The sequence below is a fragment of the Salmo salar genome, chromosome 08 (assembly GCF_965601325.2).
Source record: "Salmo salar chromosome 08, fSalSal1, whole genome shotgun sequence".
In the NCBI taxonomy this organism is placed as follows: Eukaryota; Metazoa; Chordata; class Actinopteri; order Salmoniformes; family Salmonidae; genus Salmo; species Salmo salar.
This window is the reverse complement of record NC_138298.1, coordinates 15653788-15670240: the sequence shown is the minus strand read 5'-3', so window position 1 is coordinate 15670240 and position 16453 is coordinate 15653788. Positions and strand designations below refer to the sequence as shown.

At 43.4% G+C, this 16453-nt stretch overlaps 2 protein-coding genes and 1 long non-coding RNA gene across 6 annotated transcripts in view; 1 reads left to right on the top strand and 2 right to left on the bottom strand.

Annotated features, from left to right (window-relative positions):
• The window catches only part of LOC145850203 (uncharacterized), a 23644-nt gene extending 15559 nt beyond the window's left edge, over nt 1-8085 (bottom strand). For both annotated transcript variants that reach the window (XM_082978183.1, XM_014202677.3), the window contains exon 1: nt 7791-8085. In XM_082978183.1, the coding sequence (XP_082834309.1) occupies nt 7791-8085 (295 nt within the window). The remainder of the gene's footprint in view (nt 1-7790) is intronic.
• On the top strand, nt 7958-16453 carry LOC106606470 (uncharacterized). Of its 3 annotated transcripts, none has more exons than XR_014392994.1 (5): nt 7958-8179; nt 11452-13174; nt 14195-14590; nt 14689-14758; nt 14871-16453. It is a non-coding gene; the product is annotated as an uncharacterized LOC106606470 (long non-coding RNA). The 3 variants fall into 3 exon arrangements; XR_014392993.1 differs by having other exon boundaries at nt 11452-14364; nt 14470-14590; XR_014392992.1 differs by having other exon boundaries at nt 11452-14590.
• Nucleotides 9399-12106, bottom strand: LOC145881472 (uncharacterized). The gene is made up of 3 exons (XM_082978186.1): nt 11941-12106; nt 11618-11745; nt 9399-10128 (listed from the first exon to the last, which is right to left on the bottom strand). Exons 1-3 carry the CDS (start codon nt 12104-12106, stop codon nt 9637-9639), a joined length of 786 nt encoding a protein of 261 aa, XP_082834312.1. The 3' UTR covers nt 9399-9636.

Here is a 16453-nt window from a genome sequence, read left to right as displayed (position 1 = left end):
CGTATCCAAGACACTCTAGATACCCTGTCGGCGGCCAAATGGTTTAGCACTTTGGACTTAGCGTCAGGCTACTGGCAGGTAGAGCTTATTCTCAGCGACGGTAAGGCGGCCGCTTTCTGCAGCAGGAAGGGCCTCTGAGTGGAATGTGATGTATTTTGGGCTCTGCAACGTCCTGGCCGGAATGCAATGTGAGACCTGCCTAGTATATCTAGATGACATCATCATCCTGGGAATGGAAGTCACAGAGATGCTCCAACGCCTGGCACAAGTGTTCAATCGGCTAAGCCAAACCAACCTGAAATTGAAACCCTCCAAGTGCTGTCTTTTTGCCGACAAGTAACCTACCTCGGACACATTGTTTCTGAACACGGCATCACCACAGATACCCAGACATTTCTGAAAGTCCAAGAAATGGACCAGCCTACCTGAGTTTTAGAAGTCCGTCAGTTCGTTGGCCTGGCCTCGTACTACCTACGATTTTGTAAAATATATTTCTGCTGCCGCCAAGCCCCTTCATGAGGTTACAAAGAAGCATGCTCATTTCCGGTGGACGCCAGAGTCCCAGGAGGCGTCCAAAAAATGAAAGAAGCTACTTACCACCACGCCTGTCTTGGGCTATCCACTCAACAGTGGCAACCTCATCCTCGATACAGACGCCAGCAACTTCGGCACTGGAGGCATCTTGTCCCAAATTTAGGACGGCGATGAAAGCATACTAGCGTATGGGAGCAAGCGGCTGTCTTCCACCGAGCAAAACTATTGTACCACACGGAGGGAACTACTGGCAGTAGTGGAGTTCACGACACACTTTTGTCAATACCTACTCGGAAGACCCTTCATTATGCGAACCGACCACAGCAGCCTTCGGTGGCTCATAAGGATGAAGGAACCAGAAGGTCAACTGGCGAGGTGGCTCGAGAAGCTTGGGGAGTATAACTTCAAGGTCATACATCATCCAGGACGCCACCACAAATGCTGACGTCCTGTCCAGGAGGCCCTGCTGCCAGACTTGCACCTACCCAGAACAATGACCGTTTCAGGTACCAGGAAGTGCAGTCTGACCGCGGCCCCAGTATAGCTGGTTACGCTGTGGAAGCTACTTCTATGGAGCGCCGCTCAGTGGGGGTAGGAGAAGACCCCAGCCTACACTCCCTGGAGATTCTGGAGCTGCCTTCGACGTGGAGTCGGGTCATCGGGACAGTGAAGATGAAATGTCGGACGTGGAAAAGATTAGCCTCACCAACGCAAGTGACACTGTTTTGTTCCATGGATGGACTACTGAGGAATTACGTCAAGCTCAGATGGCAGACTCTGACATGGGCCCCGTCAAGAGATGGCTCGAGGAAGGACAGGAACAGCCATCGTGGGGGGCTGTGTCGCCTTTCGGGCCAGCAACTGAGGCCTATTGGAGCCAGTGGAAGAGACTGTATGTCAAGGACGGCATTCTCTTACAGCGCTTCTACTGTACCGAAGGCGCAGTGTTTTACCCACAGATGCTCCTAACTCGTTTGTTCCGGACGGACATCATGATGGCCCAGTAGGCGGTCACTTTGGCGTGGAACGCACACATCTTGCAGACAAGATACTATTGGTACCGAATTAAAGATGTCACACTATGGTGTCGTACATGTACCAGCTGTGCGGCTAAAGCCAGACCTTCGAGGAAACTCCAAGCACCTATGGGCACTGTCCGCGTGAGAGTACCTATGGAGAGGATCGCCATTGATCTCATGGGCCCCATGAACGAGACAGATCGCTACATATTGGTGGTTCAAGACTATTTCACAAAGTGGGTGGAAGCCTACCCTCTTCCCAACGATCAAGCCGTGTCAGTGGCTGAAGTTCTGACAGCTGAATGGGTGTGTCGAGCCCTGCAGACACTCCACAGAGATCAAGGCTCCAATTTCGAGTCTGAAGTCTTCCAAATAATGTGGCACAGCGGTCTAAGGCACTGCATCTCAATGCTAGAGGCGTCACTACAGACCCTGGTTCAATTCCAGGCTGTATCACAACCGGCCGTGATTGGGAGTCCCATAGGGCGGCGCACAATTGGCCCAGCGTTGTCCGGGTTAGGGTATGGCCGGGGTACGCCGTCATTGTAAATAAGAATTTGTTCTTAACTGACTTGCCTAGTTAAATAAAGGTTAGCCTATAGAGCAACAAAGCACAGCTCAACAGGGTTCACTCCAAACATGATGCTCCTTGGAAGAGAAGTAACAGAACCCATCAACCTGGTGGCAGGCTTACCACCTGATCATGAGCATGCCATGACCCCTCCACAGTATGTTGTACATCTACGAGACAGAATGGAACTTGCTCACCAGATTGAAAGGGAAATGCAGGGTCAGTCTGTGGAGCGTGCCAAAAAGCAGTATGACAAGAATGTCGCGAGGACACACTACAACGTTGGTGACACAGTATGGTACTTAAAGGAACAAAGCGGGTGCGGGACAAAGTTAGGAAGTTCCAACCATCCAATGAAGATTCTTACTTACTGGGACAGCTGGACGACTTGGTTTACCAGCTCCAAAAGAGTACGTGAACAAAGGTGAATGTTGTTCATCACGACAAACTCAAGCCGCACGACTCTAGACAACAGCTGGGTGTTCACACACGCCGACGCGTGGAAACCTGCAGAGGTCTTGTCGCCTGATCTGGATGCAGGCCTCCACGACTCCGATCTGGATCTACCCAACCTGTTCATGGACGATCAAAACAGTGACAATGGAATTGAGAAGGATGCAGGGCTTGCTTCAGATATCACTTATTTTGTGAGTGGGTCTGCGACACCACATGGAGTTCAGTCTAGTGGGGGTAGCATAATGCAACAAGGCCAAGCATGGACTGTTACTCACCCTGCCTTGGGTCAGACACCCACAGGGAGGCCAAAGAGGAACAAAAGACCACCTAACAGTCTAGGTGATTGGGTGGCTCCTTGATTTTGAACTGGGAATTTGAACTGAACTGTAACATACAAACTGTTCTGGGAGGTAAAAAAAAAAAAAAAAGCACTTGTTTATTGCTGCATTATTGTTGCTGAGCATTCTATGCATTGAGACGTGGGCTATTTATGTTTTGGGAACTGTTTTATTTTATATGGGAAGAAAGGCAGGTATTTTTGTAAACAGAAAGTAACTTTCTTGAAATAGGACAGTTGTAAGTTGCAGGTGTTAACCTTTTTCCTTTTCAGGAGAGAGAAATTGGGGTCCTGCATTCGCACTGGAATTACATGTGCAAGCCCCATAATGGACGGCTGGCTACCGGAAAGACTGGCTTGCCTTCCTTTCTCAAGGTATCCTAATCTTAAACCAACAGCCCTTGTATTGTGCTACCCACCGCTCCATGTGCTTTCGGGCAATTAGGGAATATGGACTGTAAAGACTATTTTCTCCGTCAAGTGGAGTTATTACTGAACAGGACAAGTTCAGAGGTCTTTATGGACTGAAAAGAAGAAGAAAAAAATGACTTTATAGAGACCAAAGGGGTAACATGTCTAATGTCCATGTAACTGAAATGAAAACCATTGGGCGTTGTGCCTTTGTATGAGTGTTGGAGTGGTGCTAGGCCTAATCACCATCCAGAGTGGGAGTAGTGTTGGTAAAGCTTTAAAACACATTATGGGTAACGTAACTTTCGTTTTTGATGCAATTGTTGTGGTGGCAGAGATGTAGCCGATTAGAGGTTGACCGATTAATCGGAATGGCCGATTAATTAGGGCCGATTTCAAGCTTTCATAATCGGAAATCGGTATTTTTTGACACCAATTTGGCAGATTCTTTTTTTTTTTTTTTGACCTTTATTTAACTAGGCAAGTCAGTTAAGAACACATTCTTATTTTCAATGACGGCCTAGGAACGGTGGGTTAACTGCCTTGTTCAGGGGCAGAACGTCAGATTTTTACCTTGTCAGCTCGGGGATTCAATCTTGCAACCTTACGGTTAACTAGTCCAACGCTCTAACCACCTGCTTTACATTGCACTCCACGAGGAGCCTGCCTGTTACGCGAATGCAGTAAGAATTCAAGGTAAGTTGCTAGCTAGCATTAAACTTATCTTTTAAAAAACAATCAATCAATCATAATCACTAGTTAACTACACATGGTTGATGGTATTACTAGTTTATCTAGCCTGTCCTGCGTTGCATGTACACTTTGCTCCAACCATAAACATCAATGCCTTTCTTAAAATCAATAGACAAGTATATATTTTTAAACCTGCATATTTAGTTAATATTGCCTGCTAACATGAATTTCTCTTAACTAGGGAAAATGTGTCACTTCTCTTGCAAACAGAGTCAGGGTATATGCAGCAGTTTTGGCCGCCTGGCTCGTGGCGAACTGTGAAGACTATTTCTTCCTAACAAAGACGGCCAACTTTGCCAAACGGGGGATGATTTAACAAAAGCGCATTTGCAAAAAAAGCACAATCGTTGCACGACTGTACCTAACCATAAACATCAATGCCTTTCTTAAAATCAATTCACAGTATACATTTTTAAACCTGCAAATTTAGCTAAAAGAAATCCAGGTTAGCTGGCAAAATTAACCAGGTGAAATTGTGTCATTTTGCGTTCATTGCACACAGAGTCAGGGTATATGCAACAGTTGGGGCCGCCTGGCTCGTTGCGAACTAATTTGCCAGAATTTTACGTAATTATGACATAACATTGAAGGTTGTGCAATGTAACAGTAATATTTAGACTTAGGGATGCCACCCGTTAGATAAAATACGAAACGGTTCCGTATTTCACTGACAGGAAAAACGTTTTGTTTTCGAGATGATAGTTTCCGGATTCGACCATATTAATGACCTAAGGCTCGTATTTCTGTGTGTTATTATGTTATAATTAAGTCTATGATTTGATAGAGCAGTCTGACTGAGCGATGGTAGGCAGCAGCAGGCTCGTAAGCGTTCATTCAAACAGCACTTTTGTGCGTTTGCCAGCAGCCCTTCGCAAAGCATTGCGCTGTTTATGCCTTCAAGCCTGTCAACTCCCAAGATTAGGCTGGTGTAACCAATGTGAAATGGCTAGCTAGTTAGCCGGGTGCGCGCTAATAGCGTTTCAAACATCACTCGCTCTGAGACTTGGAGTAGTTTTTCCCCTTGCTCTACATGGGTAACGCTGCTTCGAGGGTGGCTGTTGTCGATGTGTTCCTGGTTCGAGCCCAGGTAGGAGCGAGGTGAGGGACGGAAGCTATACTGTTACACTGGCAATACTAAAGTGCCTATAGAACATCCAATAGTCAAAGGTATATGAAATACAAATCGTATAGAGAGAAATAGTCCTATAATTCCTATTATAAATACAACCTAAAACTTCTTACCTGGGAATATTGATGACTCATGTTAAAAGGAACCACCAGCTTTCATATGTTCTCATGTTCTGAGCAAGGAACTTAAACGTTAGCTTTTTTACATGGCACATATTGCACTTTTACTTTCTTCTCCAACACTTTGTTTTTGCATTATTTAAACCAAATTGAACATGTTTCATTATTTATTTGAGGCTAAAATGATTTTATTGATGTATTATAATAAGTTAAAATAAGTGTTCATTCAGTATTGTTGTAATTGTCATTATTACAAATAAAATAATAATAATAATAATTAAAACAATTGGCCGATTAATCGGTACCGGCTTTTTTGGCCCTCCAATAATCGGTATCGGCATTGAAAAATCATAATCGGTCGACCTCTATAGCCGATCTGTGAGCCACGCTCTTTTCGCTCTGTGAGCCCACTTTTATTTTGTCATTCAGACTACCTCACATGGTGTACAAGTTTAATAAATGTCAACTACTTCAGTGGAATTCCAGACTAACTCGTTATTAGCAGCGGATAAGACCCCCAAATGTGGGAATTACCCCAGAGCATCCATACATTTCTCTGGCCCTGGAGCTAGCAAGTGAGGCGAGACAGGAAATGTAACACGGGGATACCCTGCTTTGCGATCTGTTGCCTACGTCAACAGCCTGGGCTTCTTTAGGCACTATACTTTTTTTATTGCGCATTTCATTAAACTGATGCATTTGGTGATGATCAATTAATTGCCACAAAGCCTGCGTCAAACCAAAATATGCCTAAATTCACTGTAGTAGGCCTAATATATAGGAGCTAGCATACAAATGGCTGATTATAGACCAGCCTATGAATAAACTTCTAACGAACACGTCTCTGTGTTCACTGTTCCATTATTGCGCAACTCCACTGGCCTCGCGCTCTTCCAACCTCTCTCTATTCCTCTTATAGCTCCTGAACTAGTTACCTAGCCCAAATGTGTCCCAGAAGTACATATATAGTTTGGTCACTTATTAAGCAATTCAAAGATATCTTTCTATATCTACAATACCAGTCAAAAGTTTGTACACACCTACACATTCCAGGGTTTTTCTTTATTTTGACTATTTTCTACAATGTAGAATAATAGTGAAGACAAACTATGAAATAACACATGGAATCATGTAGTAACCAAAAAAGTGTTTGACCAAAAATATATTTGAGATTCTTCAAAGTAGCCATCCTTTGCCTTAATATCTTTGCACATTCTTGGCAACTTTTGACTGGTACTGTATATTTGAGGAAAGAAGCACCTTGCTCTTGCTTGCTAGATTAAAAAAAAATAGGCAACAGCGTTCACACAGTGAACTGGCGGGGAGATATGAATGGCGAGAGCTTCTCTGGTGTGATGTGATCACATTGGCTTGTTATAAAAATGCAATAATGGGGAATCCTCTCTTCTCCAGGCACCCAATGTTTATGTTTACAATAAAATGTATTACATCAGAATGCCCAATGTTTCTAATGAAATGTATTGAAAATGAAATACAGATATCTCATTTACATAAGTATTCACACCCCTGAGTCAATACATATCACCTTTGGCAGTGATTACAGCTGTGAGTCTTTCTGGGTAAGTCTCTAAGAGCTTTGCACACCTGGATTAAACAAAATGTACACTTCATTTTGTATTATTCAAGCTCTGTCAAGGTGCCCTTCTTTGCGAGGCATTGGAAAACATCCCTGGTCTTTGTGGTTGAATCTGTGTTTGAAATTCACTGCTCAACTGAGGGACCTTACTGATGATTGTTTGTGGGGTACAGAGATGAGGTAGGTAGTCATTCAAAAACCATGTTGAACACTTATTGCACACAGAGTGAGTCCATGCAACTTATGTGACTTGATAAGCACATTTGTACTCCTGAACTTATTTAGGCTTGCCATAACAAAGGGGTTGAATACTTATTGACTCAAGACATTTCAGCTTTTCGTTTATTAATTTAAACAAAACAAAATCCTCTTGACAGTATGGGGTATTGTGTGTGGGCCAGTGACACAAAATCTCCATATAATACATTTTAAATTCAGGCTGTAACAAAATCAAATGTGGAAATAGTCAAGGGGTGTGAATACTTTCTGAAGGCACTAATAGCTGAACAGTGAATGCTATTTAAGAACTATTGAAGACTGAAATCCTAAAATAATAAATAATAATTCAACAACGAAAAAAGGGATGGATTTCTCTCCATCCTCTGATTCAGAATATAGTATTTTCTTAGTTATGGCACGCTTTGTTTAATCCGAAATCATGCTTGGTAGATATTGACGAGAGCGAACCAAATATACACCGAATACCCAATATAAAACAAATTTGACCTAAATCAGTTTTGACACTGTCTAGGCAAGGATATAAACCAACACTTAACTTCTTGCAAGACTTCCAAGTAATCACATCAGAGGACTTATTGCATACTTTCCAAACACATGAGCAGAGGGGAACGGGGCTAAATGTACCTCTTGCCATTCCTCTGTATCGGTCGAGGATCTTGACACTTCTGGGACGACTGCCGAGGACGCGCTCTCGCATTGTCCTCTCTGCGCGCTCCCGTGCCACCTTCAGTTCCAGTAGCTGTAGTTTCCTCCGCAATGTCCTGTTTTCTTTCTGGCTTTGTGTTATTTCCAAACGACACACTGCATAGTCGTCGTCTACGAGTTTACAGATCTCTGCCACGGCTGCATTCGCTAACACCTCCATGATGGAGGCTATTTGCGTGTGAAAAACCATAACGTTACCATTACAGTTAGCCATTGTTAGATAACCTTAGCAGCTAACGTTAGTTAGCGTTACCTAAATAACACATCAAACAAGTCCTGTCTCTAACGCGAATTAAAGACTGCCTGTGGTAAGTATGTTTTGCTATGTAATTAAATTTGTCTTATTGAGTTAATAAATGTCGAAATAACTATAAAAACGCTAAGGCGTTCTTGGTCACTCTTCACTTCCGTTTACTTACTTTTCTTCGTGTGGTTTTACGGCAGACTAGACGTGTTGTAGTGTATTGCCGCCTGACACAGGTCGGAGAGTGAATTGCACATTTCGTTTACAAAAAAAGGTATTGCATAACCACCCAACAAATACAGTGCCTTCAGAAAGTATTCACACCCCTTGACTTTTTCCACAATTTGTTGTAAGTATAAATGTTTTAATTAATCACATTTTTTCACTGGCCTACACACAATACCCAATAATGTCAAAGTGGAATTAGATTTTATAAACAAATTTTTTACAAATGAATTAAATTAAAAGCTGAAATGTCTAAAGTCAATAAGTATTCAACCCCTTTGTTATGGCAAGCCTAAATAAGTTCAGGAGTTAAAATGTGCATAACAAGTCACATAGGTTGCATGGACTCACTCTGTGTGCAATCATGTTCAACATGATTTTTGAATAACTACCTCATCTCTGTACCCCATACATACAATTATCTGTAAGGTCCCTCAGTCGAGCAGTGAATTTCAACCACAAATTCAACCACAAAGACCAGGGATGTTTTCCAATGCCTTGCAACGAAGATAACTTATATTGGTAGATGGGTGAAAAAAAAAAAGACATTGAATATCCCTTTGAGCATGTCTGTATTGGTAGGGTATTAATTACACTTTGAATGGTGTATCAATACACCATCACTACAAAAATACATGTGTCCTTCCTAACTCAGTTGCCGGAGAGGAAGGAAACCGCCCAGGGGTTTCACCATGAGGCCAATGGTGACTTTAAAACATTTACAGAGTTTAATGGCTTGAAGAGGAATAACTGAGGATGGATCAACAATATTGTTGAGGCGAACGGCGTCTCTCCCGTGTGGATCTTCAGGTGCACATTCAGCTGGTACTGGCGGGAGAATCTCTTCTCACACTGGGGGCAGCTGTAGGGTTTCTCCCCTGTGTGGACCCTCAGGTGCCACCTCAGGTCACCAGCCTGGGCGAAGCGCATGTGACACTGGGTACAGCTAAAAGGTTTCACCCCAGTGTGGACCCTCTGGTGCTTCTTCACATAGTTCGCCTCAGCAAAGCGCTTCCCACACGTGGGGCAGGCATACGGCTTATCTGCGTCCGGCCTCATGCTTGGCCTCCCACGTTGTTACCCAATGACACCAGAGGAGGTAGAAGCATGAGCCACATTTGAGCTCCCTCCTTGACCTCTAGCCATTGTTTGGGTGTTGTTGGGATTGTGTGCTGTGTTATAGGCTAAGTACTTCTTGTGGAGAACACCCATCCTGACCCTGTCTGTATTGGTGGGGTAACCATGAGGTAGCTGAGGAAGGCTGGACCCAGATTCAGGTCCAGGACTTCTATGAACCTAGTCACCAGGTAGTATACAAGACCCTGAAGTAGAAGACAGACTTTCTGATGGACTACCACCAGGGGGGGCTTCCGTCACTCTCTGTGAAGGCTGAAGCCCAGGGTGACATGCTCTGTTCATCATCGATACTGTGCTGTCTGTATCATAGGAACAGGAGGGTCTCTCTCGATCAGCCCCAGGATGTGCTCCCTCACTGCACTGAGACTGTGAAGAGAAGGGTCTGGGCTGCAGACTGGATCCCTGACTGGAGCCTCTGTCTCTCTGATGACCACCAGGACTGAGGTTGTTCAGTTCACCTGTACACTGGTTGTGTTCTGCGTGATTGTGGAGTCTTTGTCCCTCGTGGTACCCTCCTGATTCATGAAGGAAGAGTGACGGCTCCTGATCCAGGGTCCTGATCCAGGGCCAGGGTTTGTGATTAGCCACTTCAGAGGTCCAGTCTCTTCCGTCAGCAACACCGGACATCAGCAGGTCCTCATTGACTGCAGACTATAAACACAAATTGAGCAGAAGAGCATATAAAGGTTTATATAAGAAACTCTTTGTTGTAGACACAGAAACATTACATTATATTATAAATGGTAACCACAAACAAACCTAACAATATGGACCCATTGGAGTTTATTATAAAAATGTCCATTTCTTTTGATTCAAGAATGAAATAAAATTATGTGGTTCGACTGAGATAAGGGAAACTCAGTCCCTGCAATGATACAAAAATAGCCAAATCAGTCAGCACAGTTTTTATTTAATTTCAACAAAATTGACATAGTCACATAACATGAAGTATAGTACTTGTTATGTATTGTTTTGTACAATACAAGTAGAATAACTTCTCACTATGGTAACACTACCTTTTCTGTAAAGCTGGTACCCTCGCTTTGATCAAATTAATTTTAGAATACTTTGGGTTCAACATTACATGGATGTGAATTAAGTGAATTAAGGCACTATCATTATCTCACTATAAAACACCAGTATCAACCTAAAGGGACATAGTTGTCACTCTTCATCAGTGAAGCACTTTTACAGACACAATCACACCAACCATAACCATATCATCTACTCTGCCTCATCATACTCATTCTTTCCTCAGTTCACCTCATCTAGTTCCCTACTATATCCCAAATGAACAGAGTGAACTACAAACACACTAACTAGTCATTTATTACATGTTACTATACTGTGTGCATTTTCTGCTGGTGTATCCTGAGGTAGCTCCTCTCTGAGAACCTCTTCCCGCAATGCGTACAGGTGAATGGCTTCTCTCCCGTGTGGACCTTCAGGTGCCTCTTCAGCTGGTGGGAGAACCTCCTCACACTGGGGACAGCTGTAGGTTTTCTCCCCTGTGTGGACCATATGGTGCCTCTTTAGGTTGAACGAGTAGGAGAAACTGGCCCGGCACAGCTGAACGATTTCTCCACCGTGTGCATCCTCTGGTGGATCTCCACCTCTATGGGGAAACTGAAGGACTTCTCACAGAATGAACCCGGAAGCGCTTCGCTTAGGCGCTGCCACCTTTACTGATTCTGTCTCTACTACTGTCATTTGTTTGTGTAGCCATTTAGTGTTGAGGCACTGGCATTGTCCGAGGTCTGGTTTAACATTAGGAGAGTGTGAGGAGGACAAAGTCCAGGGAGTGTCTGTGTTGTCACATGGTCCATGTTCCAGTTGATAGATCCTATAGAAGGCAGGCTGAAGGCAGAACCTGCTAGGGGGTTAACCTGAGGCTCCATCAGTCTCTCTGAGTCACAGCTATAGGAGCAGGACGGAGCAGCGCTAGCTGAGTCTGTGTCTGTTCTCTCCCACCAGATACGGACACCTCCCTGTCGCCGCAGACCAGATCTACGCATTGGCCTGTTCTCAGACAGTTTGCTGTCATGGAGACTAAGATTGGATGTTGTTTTGTGTTTGTCTGTTTCTGGTTAACAGTATTGTACCGCAGCTCAAGGTTGAGGACGCTGTCCCATCCACTGACCTCCAATATGTCGCCTATGGTCCTGGCCTGCTCAGTGATGTCATCCCCAGAGTCCTTGGCTGCACATTTCTGGGTCTGGGAATCCAAGTTGGCCACCCAGTCTCCACTATTAGCCTCCAGCCAACGACCTGCAGGAAGATGTTAGAAAATAGACTTTACAAACATGGCAGAGAGAACTCTAGTTTCAAGTTTATACATTATAACATAGGTTGTATTGATTTCATTTTATGAATGATGAAAATTCAGACAAAAATTCCCAGGTGCATCACTATTCTCATTGAAGATCTATTGCTGTATGTAGGCTATATGTATTTCTCCCTTACCTTGCTCCCCCATCTTTAGTCCACTCAGCAGATCAATGCTCTCTGGTCTGTCTACTATTGTCTCCTCTTTGACCAGCAGCAGATCAGGCTTCCCATCCTCCATGTCTACTGACTGTAAGAGATACAGAGTGAGAGGATGTTGGATCAAGAAATCTGATATGAGCATCTTCTGATCGGGCAATGAGGGATTGCAATGAGTACTATGCAAACATGTTAGTTGATTTGATTACTTGACACTCTTTAATGGTTTGATATTTCAAAAGCATGGTCCCACACTTAAGACAATTTGAATCAATACCTGGGCCCGTATCCACAAAGCGTCTCAGAGTAGAATTGCTGATCTAGGATCTTTCCATATAATTATATTCATTATGATCTAAAAGGATAAACTGATCACAGATCAGCATTCCTGCTCTGAGAGGCTTTGTGGATACAGACCCTGACCTAATACCATTCAGACAGTAGTTCACAGTGGGCTCCCCGCAGTGAGACTGTGTGTGGTCCTGTGCTGTTCAACTGGTTCCTCTGTGGTTTCGGGAGGTTGTGTAGTCCGGTTGTCATCCATGACCGGGTTCCCCAGACCCTCTTCACATCCCTCCTTCTTCACCAGCAGCACCTCTGGACCCTCCTCCTGGAAGGAAGAGGTGATACAGATTACACCGACATACACTCCCTCAGGTACGTACACACAGGTAATAAATACACTTTCAACTTGTAAGGGGCCATACTTGTGAACATTGATTATTTCCTGTAACAATTTCAGCCTAATAAAAGATCTTAAAGAGCGACTGCCCATAATCAACTAATCCCATTAAATGGCCTATGTGGCATTGATAAGAGTCACACACATTTATTATAGTGTGAAAATAGGGCAATCAGTCTTTGTCAATGTCAGTCTTGTCAAAAACGGAGTTTGGAACCAAGTGCGTCACAACGAGTAAATGAAGGTTGGTTTTGGATTACAATTATGTCAACAAATCATCCCCAATTTTGCCTCGCTCCACGTGCAACTCGCCCCATCCGCTTCGCTTTTCAGAATGGGGCTCTTTTTTTTCATCACCGCCGTTTATGACTAAAAAGCCCTGTGTGGATTGACCATGACTCCACACCCAAAGTTATATGGTTTGCATGCCCTGCCGAAGGACCCTAGTATGCGGAAAGGCGGTTGGAGTTCGCCAGTCCCCTCTGCACCACCAGTATAGTAACGCTAGCTGGTGTGCAACGTTCGGTGGTGGTGAGTATAACCAGAGATACTGTTATATGACCTCTGGTATAATTTAGCTAACGTTATTGCTGGTTAAGTAGCTATCTTTTGACAAAGCGAGGCAGGCTAGCTAACGTTTTAGCTATTGTTAGCATAGCTAGCTAGCTCGTTACAATAGCTCATACTGCTGGTTATATAACGTTATCATTTGACATGTCGGATTTGCAAGTGTCTTCTGTACGTTATTTCCAAAGGCAAAACTAAATAATAAATGCAACTATGGTGATAGTTAACTCATGTGTGAGTCTGACTAATACGATGAACTAGGAGCAACAACCCGCAATGGCGTCACTGGCCTGAATCCAATCTGGAGCTACAGTCAGTCTACATCTATAAAGCATATCATTATGGTTTCCACATCCACAATCGGTTATATGGCAAAAATGAATGTAACATTTAAAAATGTATGTTGGTCTTAATTTAAAGTTACGTTTAAAAATCACATTTTAATAAGATAAATTGTAGAAATAGGCGAGGTGTTTGACTTTGTGGCTGTGGTAACTAGTGACGACCTAGAATTAGCTTGACCCGAGTTACTGCCCTGATGACACAGGCGGCTTCATCAACAACGGCAATGTGTGTTATATGAAAGGTTGTGTAAAAAAAACACGGTTTTGTTAAAACTATTAGGTGAATTACCCAGTCAAGCAGATACAAGTAGTACAGTAATTTTGGTTTTGAAGTGCATTATCAAAAAGCTTTGTCATTTCTTTAACAAAATGCAATTTACCACTTGGCTGTCTATCATATAACCCTAACACAACCTCATAAGATGAGGAAGTCCATTGTTTATGAGGATTGCTTGCAGCAGTTGTTCGAGAGATATCCAGTTTGCTTCCAAACATGCAATATAGAGAAGACCAGCAAGGGGACCCTTAGCATCACGCAGACATGCCCTCGCTGTGACGATTCCTATAAATTGAACAGGGAGGATGCTTGAATCGGGTTGGTGACATTTGACCTGGTCAAATGTTTACCGTTCTATTTCAGCGAGCAGCTTGGTTCCACCAATCGAGTCATAACCACCATTGATAATGTAATCAGTGCTCTGTGTTTGTGTGTGACTGACCAAGCACAAGCGGGGTGCTGGCAAAGACCTTACCTCAATTCTCACCTCTTGCCTGCTCACCAGCGGTCATTGATGGGGAGACCAGAATTAGGTAGGTTTAGTCTGACCTGTTCAAACTTCAACATAGTTTGTTTGTCATATCACCTATTCTAACTGCTATTTGGTTATAGAACACTGACTGTGTATGTGTTCACAGATTAAGCTATGGTGGCAGCACATGGAGAGATGTGATGGAGTCCTGACCGACAGAGGCTTGATAGTGACGTCTCAATGGAGAGAGACCTGGCACTCAACACATCCACAATGTGGGACAGAAGGTGATCACGAATAATACAGTACAGCAGAAATGTCCAGTATTTGCAACACCCTTTTCATTACATTTGTCACAGATAAACTCTGATTCAACTCTGCCTAGTTCTACAGATGGACTGCAGATGCTTTTGCCAGACGGCAGCCAGTCGTTTGATGGGGGAGACCATAATTGGGCAGGTTTTATTTGACTTGTTCAAACTTCAACATAGTACCTACCTGTGTGTCAGATATCACCTATCCTAACTGCCATTGGTAATAGAACAGTGACTATGTATGTGTTCACAGAAACATCTATGGAGCCAGCACATGGAGACTTGCAAGATGATGTGATGAAGTCCAGACTAACAGACAGGCTTGACACTGATGTCTCTGAATAGAGCGAGACCTGGCATTAACATTTTACTAGACAATTTTTACTTGTATTGCCTTTTTTAAATGATTGAATTGAATGCTATCAGTCAATATGTGGAGGGAGAAACCCTGTGTATTCTGAACCAGGATCAGGGAACTCCTGTTGTATATGGGACACCACACAGGAAGGTATGACCACTCTGACATGTTTGCCCCATTACTACCAGACAAAATGCTGATAGGAATGACAATGAAAGTTTCACATTGTTATATTAGCAGAACACTGCTTCTATGATATTATGTAAAGGGTGGTTTATTCTACATGGACCTGTTACTACATTTTAAAGTAATCAAAACACTTAGTAAAATCTTTTAAATTGTTGCATGTTGCATTTGAAGCTGAAAATGTGTCCACCTGTATTCCCAGGCATGTGAAATCTGTAGATTAGGGCCAAATGAATGTTTCAAGTGACTGATTTTCTTATATGAACTAACTCAGTAAAATGTTGCATGTTGCGTTTATTTTTGGTCAGTGTAGATATTCTAAACTGAGTTAGTTCATATGAGGAAATCTGTCAATTGAAATAAATGAGGCCCTAATCTACAGATACATTTTCAGCTTCCAGGAATTGTGTACAGATCCTTGCGACATGGGGCAGTGCATTATCATGCTAAAACATGAGGTGATGACGGCAGATGAATGGCACGACAATGGGCCTCAGGATCTCATCATGGTATCTCTGTGCATTCAAATTGCCATCGATAAAATGCAAATGTGTTTGTTGTCTGTAGCTTATGCCTGCCCATACAATAACCCCACCGTCACCATGGGGACCTCAGTTCACAACATTGACATTGGCAAACTGCTTGCCCACACACAATGCCATACAGGCTGTCTGCCATCTGCCCGGAACAGTTGAAACTGGGATTCATCCGTGAAGAGCACACTTCTCCACTGGCCATCGAAGGCGAGCATTTTCCCACTATAGTTGGTTACGACGCCGAACTCCAGTCAGGTCAAGACCCTGTTGAGGACGACGAGCACCCAGATGAGCTTCCCCGAGACGGTTTCTGACATGTTGTGCAGAAATTATTCGGTTGTGCAAACCCAGTTTCATCAGTTGTCCTGGTGGCTAGTTTCAGACGATACTGCAGATGAAGAAGCCAGATGTGGAGGTCCTGGGCTGGTATGGTTACATGTGGTTGTGAGGCCCATTAGACGTACTGCCAAATTCTCTAAAACGGAGGCAGCTTATGGTAGAGAAATTAACATTCAATTCTCTGCACCAGCTCTGGTGGACATTCCTGCAGTCAGCATGCCAATTGCACATTGAACTTGATACTTATGTGGCATTTTAGTAGCCTTGTATTGTCCCCTAGCACAAGGTGCACCTGTAACGATCATGCTGTTAAATCAGCTTCTTGATATGCCACACCTGTCAAATGGATTATCTTGGCAAAGGAGAAATGCTCACTAATGGGGATGTAAATAAATCTGTGCACAAAAGTTGAGAAAA